Source organism: Stegodyphus dumicola, chromosome 3 (genome assembly GCF_044657685.1).
Source record: "Stegodyphus dumicola isolate Sdum_Otavi_A_Nest chromosome 3, ASM4465768v1".
NCBI classification, from domain to species: domain Eukaryota; kingdom Metazoa; phylum Arthropoda; class Arachnida; order Araneae; family Eresidae; genus Stegodyphus; species Stegodyphus dumicola.
Genome location: NC_140770.1, coordinates 25,038,987 through 25,048,487, shown reverse-complemented (window position 1 = coordinate 25,048,487; position 9,501 = coordinate 25,038,987). Strand labels below are relative to the sequence as shown.

Here is a 9,501-nt window from a genome sequence, read left to right as displayed (position 1 = left end):
GTTATAATATGAACGAAATATATAAGTTAACTGTTATACAATTATTGGATTATATAACACTTAGTTTCCGTTATATAATTATTATATAAGTTAACTGTTATATAATTATTAATACAGTTAAGTGAATCTAGCGCCAGAGTGTCGCTATGGTAAACAAATACTAGAGTGAATTTTAAAGAATGCATTTATTCTATTGTGGTTTATGCGCTGTCGGCGAAGTAGATTTAAATCAATCCAATAAGTTTAAATGAAATGCAAGAAAAAATGCGTATAATTTAATATTCGTATTTAATATTCCAATACAAGGAAGTCATGTGGTGTACACATCAGATTTTTTTCCCGAAATTTATTGTAAAAATTAATATTTTACCTTAATACCAGGAACGGCAGTATTTAAAATGTGCATGATGGAAAGATCCTTCATACGAAACGGTCTGCTGCAAAGGCGAAATGTCGAGTGCGGAGCGAAAGTGCGGGCGGAGATCTCGCGACAGGAGGCGCGAGAGAATAGGGATGTGTGGGGGACGTGCGGAAGACGCGGCACTGGGAGTTAGTTCAGAGCCGGCGAGTGGACGTGACGGTCGCATTCCGCTCTCTCCTTCTCCGATGCATCTGTTGCTGCTGGCTGTCGCGGGATGCCTCCTGCAAGGTAACTTTTCCTTAGTCGGCGTATACGCGCACACGTGCTGTTGCGTCCGGAATTTAATCCTTCTGGCAAACGATTTTTTATCCTTTTACCAGCAAGTTGGGTTTCGTAATGCTTATATTCCATCACACATGTTGCAATATTATTAACCCTTCTCCTCGTCTGTTGTAAATACTTAAGAAAGCGTTATTTTAATGCATAATTGTACAGATTTTAATCTTAATTACTTATCTATTTCTAGCGCTACCTGGATCGAACTGGTTTTCATAATAATTTGTAAATATTCCAAAGAAAAATGAGTATATTATCATTCATCAATTATTGTTTTACTATGTAGAATTGCTTACAGATATGTCTTTAAAAAAGTCAACATTTATGAATAAAGAAACTCTAGAAATGGAAACAAATTAAAACTGCAAAATAATTACTTGTGAACTGCGTAGTGAGATTTAAATATTTCAATTTTAAGATGTCCAATGGAAACGGATTCCCTATTTGAATATGAATACGTTATTTTATGCACGAAATATCAAATTGTAAATTAAAATAAAATAATGCATGTAATTTTTCTCCTTATAAAAACCATACTTTTCCGAATTAAATGATAGTAAAGTAAAAACAAAATAAATAAATAATCAAAATTCTAACTGTAACTGTGTACAATGTTTGCAAGGTAAATACTTAATCGTATATTATGTTTTTTTCAAATTAATAGATACTGAAAGAAAAAAAAAACTTGGAATATTTTGAGATGATTATACAAGTAATTTAATATAAGCGAAGACTAAGAGTGTACAAATCTTTATTTGTTGGATACTGATACTAAAACTTATGGATTTTAGAAGGAAAATGCATGACCTTTGAATTTAGAAGAGACCGTTTGGTTGATTATTAAATCATTTTTAGAGAACTGCATTTCCAATTCTAAAGCACAATTTAATAGAAGTTAAAATTATCAGTCGCATGTAAATTAAATTATGGAATGTACTTAAGACATTTTTGTAGTTTGTTAGTAAGTTCCAAATGCGCTTAGATAAACTCATGAAAGAAAATGTTCCGGTGCAGAACTTTAAGTTTACATAAAGAATTCATATTACAGTAACATTTATCAAGAGAAATCACATATCAGAAAATCAATTTGTCAACTCTGTGCGGTTTTAATAAGTTCTAGAAAGATAATTTTCCATTTTGCGTTAAAGCTTGCAGAAAATGCTTACCTTCAATGAAAATGTCACTGATTTTTCTGCATCAGTAAAAATAATCTCCATAAGAACAGCAAGAATGTGTATTTTCTTAAAGAGGAAATATCTCTAAATTAATTACAAACGCGGTTATAGTTTTATAATTTCAATGGAGTTTCTAAAACGTCACCACGTTCACAAAGTTGCTGAAGTAATGATATTTCTCTTGATATAATTTGTAAACGTAGGTGACTTTCTGATTTATCAATCACTGTACAAATTTCAAATGTATTTTATCTTCGGCGACAAGCCAAAACACGCATCTGCATTTATTTGCTATTTTTGTAACTCTTTTATGTTTTACGTTAAACTAAAAGAGTGATGTATATTTTAGGACGAAATATATGAAACGTATTGAGTATCAATCATAACTCAATTTTTCGTGAACAAAACATTGTCAGACAAACACATGTTCCTGGAAATAGGGTTTTCGTAGTTTTCGCGTGGTGTCAAATTTACGTTTGCGTCAAAAATATAAAAAGCTTATTTTTCATTCTCTTTGATTTCAAAAAGCAATTGCTTTTGCTCAATAGACAAATGACAGAAATACTTCTTAAGCAGTAAATAGATTTCGTTTTGCCATATTTTTATAAAATTAGTATAATAATTCCCCGATCTAGAGTAACAATTCCAGTTCCTTCAGAAACGGAAATAAAATTTAATAGAAATCTAAATTTCCGTATATTGATTGTCGACTTTTGTACAAGCCGTTCTTAGTACTTCGAATGACTATTTTTCTTAGGCTGATTTAAATAATTTATAGAAATATTTTTAAGGGGGCTCATACACCTTAATCCCCTCATGATCTTCGAATATGTGACTGTTGCAAGAGTTGGGATATTTTATTTATTTTAAAAGCAATTACTTCCAACCTTTTACAGCTGACTACATAATACACTTTGGAAACTAGTAACCAGAAATTATGAGTTGCCACAAATATTTTTGTAATTTAATCCTCTTTGTGGCAAAATATTTCGCCATGTTTCCACCTTGCGCGCATGATATTTTAAAAATGGCTAACGGTACATACTTCATATTTGATGGAATTCTTTTTATGGGCACTATTTTCTAGCTGAACCAAAAATCTGATGAATATTTTAATATTGAAAAATTTTATGGACGAAAACATTAAAATTTTTTTTAATAAAATGCATTTTATAAACTCAACTCAAAATAAATTAAAAATTTAACATGAAATTTTTAGAATTTTAGGTTTACAGTAGTTTCCAAATGTTATAAGCTATATAATAAATATGGAATTAAATTGTGCAACAGAATGTTTTAAACTGTGCGCGCAAGGTGGAAACATGACGAAAAATGTTGTCACAACGCGGATTAAATTATAAAAATTCTTTCTGATGACTATTTCAAAAAGCAGCTATATTATGTAGTCAGCTGTAAAAAGTTGGAAGTAATTGCTTTTAAAATAAATAAGTTATCTCAATTCTTGCAACAGTCACCTATTCGAAGATCTTATGGGTTTTAAGGTGTATGAGTCCCCTTAAACTGCTTATATAAAGACAACGAAGATTGAAAAAACGTTTCAACAGATTTCGATGCTAATAAAATAAATCATAAAATCAAAATTAAATAATAGCAGTGTTACTAAATATAGAAAAGACTTATTACTTAAGATATCTTTAATTGAATTTTAAAGCTCTAATACCTTGAGACCGCGCAAAAGAGAAAAGGAGATTTTTTTTCTTTTTCTAAAGCAATTTCGAAATGAAAGGTTTTTCTTCCTTTCAGTAATTTTATAAAATGTGTAGTTTAACTGAGAAAAATTGGTTTTGCAAGTTATTGTCCTAAGAAATCAGTAAGGTGATATCTGGGAGAGATTTTTTGAATTATTTTTAAAGCAATACTTAATAATAGTTTAAGAAATTCTATTTCATTTGTTAACGTTTGCTGTTTACTTTATGTAGTAAATAGAATTAAATAAAGTAAATAATATATCTGAAATTTACATTGCTCATAAAAAAATAATTCTAAGATATTACGTTTTTTTCTGAAGTCAGAAAAAAATCACATTTCTGGAAAAAAAACGAGGGAGAAGTAAAAAGGGAAAAAAGTTAACAAATTGTATGAAAGGGTTTTCTTTTTAATCCATGGTCAGCGCCAAAAAATCAGTTGCGAAAAAATATATTTTTGGGCATTAGAAACATATTTAGTGTTTTTTTTCCACTTTTTGGGCTCATTTTGTACGTTACGTCACTTATCATCCACTCAACTAGGTAAGTGTTGCCATTGCACTAGACATATAGTGAAACTTTGGGTCACAAACAATTCTATTCATAAACAAATCGATCGCTGTTTGCTTTTGTTTTGATTGACGACACTGTGGGTAAAGAGAAAATATGTCAAGTTTGAAAATTGGGCATAAAATATGTTTCTCATTATATATGGAATTATTATGTATGTTCATTATATATGGTTCTCATTATATATGGAATTATTATGTAATTATTATGTATTATGTATGTTCTCATTATATATGGAGAAAAATATTAAGGACACTTAATATTTTTCTCCACTCTCTTTATTTTTTAATTTGCCGTTATATGAAAAACCAACAGCAATCATAAATCCCTTTGAAAAACTTTCATTCGATTCTTTTAACCATGTTTTAAGATTGTTTTCTTCGCTTTGATGATAACAAATGGATCTGTTTTTATTGTAGTCACTTAAATGTACCCAATATTCATCTAGTGCGATAACATGTTTCCATTTTTGTCGGGATAAATGTTTATCATAAAGAATTCTGCAGCGGGTTCTACGTTCGCGATAATGTTATGTTAAATAACGATGCCCATTATGTTGTTTTCGACTTTTTAAGATTCAAATTAGCCCTTATCACTTTGTTTATAGTTGACACGGAGGGTATTGATGATTTTGCAACTATCCTTTGACTTGGCAGATTTTCCTTTAACATTAAATGTCTTACCTTTGCAATATTTGAAATATTCCGTTTTCCCTTCGATATGTATTTGGAACATTGTTTCCACTTGAATCCAGAATTTGATACTTTTTTCCTTTCTTGTTGACAATATTATCTTCCTTAGCTTTAGATATCGAAAACGCACGGCTTTCATACTTTCTTTAAATACGAAAAATTTCCTGCGGAAAGAACAAAAACATACTCTTCCATCCACTGCTTCTTTAAAAGAACGATTTTTCATAAACACTAATCTGCTATGTAGCAGAAGATAATTTATACTTTCAAAAATATAGTTGCTGTTAACACAAAAATTTCAAAGCAGGAGAATTTTCTAAAGCAAAACGAAATCGTTTACAAAATGTACGAACAGTCTGTGTGTTTTCTACCGCTTGAGTCTCATTCAGAAAGCTTGGAAGCAAATAAACTATGATTTCGAAGAAAACCATGATTTCGGCCCGGAGGAATGTATAGTTGGATTATGTTGCAGGTTTAGAAACTGAGGTTTTATTATATCTATGGTATCGTCTCAAAGCTTGATGTTAACGAAGAGTATGTGATGGAGTTTTTAGAGAAGCTATTAGAATAATATGTGTCATAATTAACTGTTTTAATCCAGAGTACGTCACCAAATGTATGAAAATTTATGTATTCATAGTTAACTATTTTAAACTAATAGTGTAATAATTATCCACATTATGCTATATTAGAAAATTTGTTCTGTACTTGTTAAATTTTATAACAATTCAATGAGGGATATGGTTTGAATTAATTATTGAATCAATTTTCTTAAGAAAATGGACAACGTATTTTACTCCGCTGATGCATGTGAATCACATGGTCACTAAAGCAAAGTAGTGGATGCTGACACCCATCCGAGGCTTCCACTTATTGTTCGCTTTATGGTAGCAGAATATCTTTAGTAGATGAAAAAGGTGCACATGCGTATACCAAAGGAAATAGTTTTCTTACGAATTTCTTTTTGAGTTATCTCAAGCAAGAAACTGATTCTTCACACACAATGGCCAGAGAAGAAGGGATGAGACCTGTTGACCTCTTGTCTTAACTGTCCGCGAAAATACTGGTAAAACCAGAATTTCTCCTTCAGGTGCGAAAACGATACCAATGAAAATAATCGAGGTTAAAATGTGAGGCTTGTCCTCATCGGCTCACAAAATTGATTTCAACTTGGAAAAACTGGACCATATTCAATAGCAGTTACAGAAAGGATGCCAGGAGAAGTATCTTCAGAGGAAGAGAGGATGATCCTAGTTTTCTGATTCGCGAAATTTGGGCAAAATAAGATAAGGTGCAAAGTTTAGTGGGATGATATTAGCCGATAAAGCAGCAGTGTTACAAGTGACGGTTCCATGTCTTACTTTAAAGATGTTCTGACGTCTAGATGGTACAGTGGTTAAGAAAGCCTGATTGCGATACCAAAGGGCATCCTGGAGAAGCCATGAATGTGTCTGTCATTCTCTGTCCCTTTATAGGAGGTAACGGTGGACGCCTATTAGGTGCCTCCACAATAAAATGGTCGGCACTTTTGGTTACCACACTTAGTAGTGGCCAATGCCGTTATAAGCAAGTCTCCGCCATTGGGGAAAAACTTTAGACATTCTTAAAGGGTAAAAAGAAATAATTTTCTCTAGAGGAGTATTTGGTAAAACTGAGATCTACCGAGTTTTAAGTTGAATAGAAAGCACAAAAAGTTAAAACAAGGCACAAAAAGTTACATGAAGAGGGCTAACTGGTGCTTTGTTTAAAGGCATTTCCCTTTTTAACTACCTTACATTTATATCGTCAAATCTTCGTCGTTGTGCGATAAAATTACATTAAGTTGTAATCTGCTTTAGCTGTATAGTGTTGTATTTATCTTTTCTTATCCCTTAAATTAAATCATTTTCATATTATTGTATTATGCTTTTGAGCACAGAGTGATGTTGTAGAACTATTTAAGTAAGTAATCACCTGCAGTTCAGGAATGAAGTGCTATCTTACATTTAATTCCTTTATGGAAAAATGGCTTTCGCTTACGAACATTTCGTGTGAAGAATAGTCTTCAGGAAAAGTTTACGTTCGTAAAATCGAGTTTCATTTTAACGATTTTCATTTATTTTTCAGGACATTTGTCAAAAAGCTGATTTCCAAAGTTATGCCGTTAGAAATAACGAAAGAACTCTCTATATATAACTAACAAAAGAACTCTAATTTATCTTTCAAATTATAGTTGTTGTTTAACAGTTTAAAAAACTTAGAAACGTTAAAATAAATTCTTACTAATTTAATTTGGCAGCCTAGTTTAAATAATATATATAATTAATGAAGTTTAAAAGATATTTATTTTATGATATCTCCAACAAATAATTATAAACATTTGCAAATATTACTATAAGTTCACAAAAGATGTTTCAAATGCCTTATGTCAGTAGTCTCAAACTGATGGCTACTCAAATAATTTGTGGAGACTGCGAATATATTTCAGTTACGGGTATGGTGCTAATATGGGGTTACAAAGATTTCAAAATTTTAGTTATTAGATGTCCGAGTTTGCATTATTTACATTACCACAAAAACGAATATGAATAACGCACCAGAAAATACATTAATGGAGCTAATTTAATTTACAGTCTAATATAAATTGTATTCAAAAATTTGACGAGACAGATTTCAATAACTTTTATTCGTACTTCAGTCAAAAAGTAAACAGTCTAAGTTACGAATACGATGAGAATAATCATTTTGTTTGGCAACACATTTATACGTATAATCATTTTGTTTGGCAACACATTCTTTACAGCCTTCTTTACATAGTTGAAAATTAATTAGGAAAGATACTAATTGACGGATAAGCATTTCTAATACGTGACGAAGATAAATTCTAGTATTTACTTACAAGACTACAAACTTCATCAGAATCAAAACACCGTTAAAGGCCAAGTTATAGTTAGAAATAAAAGTTTATAATTATTTAATTACAAGTGTATGTGTTTTCCTTTATGGTCCAAGAAACATTAATTAATAAGAGAACAGGTTGTTATTATTTATTCTGAAGTTTTGTCCCACTTGGAAAAGTTTCCCCAAAAATTTGGAAGGTTTTCATGATATGTTTACTTTTAGTTTAAACCTAATGGAAGTACCCGATACAGTTAAGTTAGATTGAAAGTGATGCATATAACAACAGAGGGAACGATAGCAATATAATCCTTCTCTAATAACGATGCAAAAAAGATAATGGAACCCACATAAAAAATTTCGATAGAAAAATAAGCTAGTTCTCTATCATTATAACAGCAACAATGGCACGTAGTTTTTAATGACTTTTGTCTTTTTAATCAAATAGTCATAAAAGCTAAATTTCCATCCAATATTTCACCTATATTCAATTTTAGTCGATTAAATGTGGCTAAAAGTTTATAATTTATCATAAATTAATAAGGCGAACAAACAAACACGCAAACAGACATTCCTCCTTATATGTATACATTTTGTAAAATTTACAAATTTTTTATTAACAGTTACGATTTGGAAGCAAGTAGTAGCAACACTTTTCGAAATAAAGCACTTTTATCTCCAACGCACGATACTGTTGCCACTCGGAAAAATGAGTGCGAAAATTAACACTTTCAGAGTTTTTAATTAATATATCGGCTCCTTAAAGTCGTACGAAGATGAGAATAGTCGAAATGGTTTCCCACGAATTTTTGGAATCGGGAATAATGCATTTAATGTCTGGCAATGCTATTTTTATTTCATTGTAAAACTTCGAAATTTTTATTAACAAACTCTAGGATTTGAAAGCGAGTAGTGGCAACAGCTTTCGAAATAAAGCAGATTTTCATCTCCAGCTTGCGAGACTGTTGCCACTAGGAAAAATGAGGGTGAAATTTATCGTTTTTCCGAGGTTTTAGTTAATATCTACGATTTTAGCTACTTTTTTTTTTTTTTAAAAAAAGGGGACATCGACCTTTTCAGGACCCAGAAAAAATTGTGGAAAATTGGGTGACGGTAGCTAAAGTAGTGACTTAGCTATTAGCGAATAAGCACACACACAGACATTCTTTTTTATATATATATATATATATATATGTATATATATATATATAAGTTTAATCGTATTCTAGTTAATTTGAATCTCCTTGGCAACTAGAACTGGAGAAGACTATAGTGACTATTTCTTGTTCTTCTTACAACAACAGAAATAAAGTCCAAAGAAGTGTTAAAATGCCCTTTTAATCAACTCAAAGAATAATAACAGTTGGCATCATCTCGGCCTTACAGGAAAGCTTTCACTTGGGCTTTAACTTAAGATAGAAAATACGAAAATGAACTTATTCTAACTAAGCAAAATTTAGCTGAAACTGTACAGAGATAACTAACCAAGTTAGTCTTTATTTTTACCTCAACAGCAAATGCTAACAGGCATGTAAGACTACAGTCGAACGTAGTAAGGTAGGCTTAAAGCAACGGCCCGAAAGCAACACGCTGTACTAAGAACATCTGAACTTTTCTACGTGAGTTCCGTTACGTTCGCCTCTGCGTATGGCTTGCAAAGCTGCAAGCTATGTACCGGCTATGTTCATTTGGTTGCTTCGTGTAGCAATGCAAGGACAGAAATGCTTAAGTGAGTCCTGGAGACAAGATATAATAGATAAAATACAATTTTTCTCATAAACTGG

At 31.2% G+C, this 9,501-nt stretch overlaps 1 protein-coding gene across 1 annotated transcript in view; it reads left to right on the top strand.

Annotated features, from left to right (window-relative positions):
- Nucleotides 1-513: 513 nt before the first annotated feature.
- The window catches only part of LOC118202669 (uncharacterized), a 665,482-nt gene continuing 656,494 nt past the window's right edge, over nt 514-9,501 (top strand). Inside the window, exon 1 of the mRNA XM_085812650.1 lies at nt 514-649. Within this exon, the coding sequence (XP_085668776.1) occupies nt 514-649 (136 nt within the window). The remainder of the gene's footprint in view (nt 650-9,501) is intronic.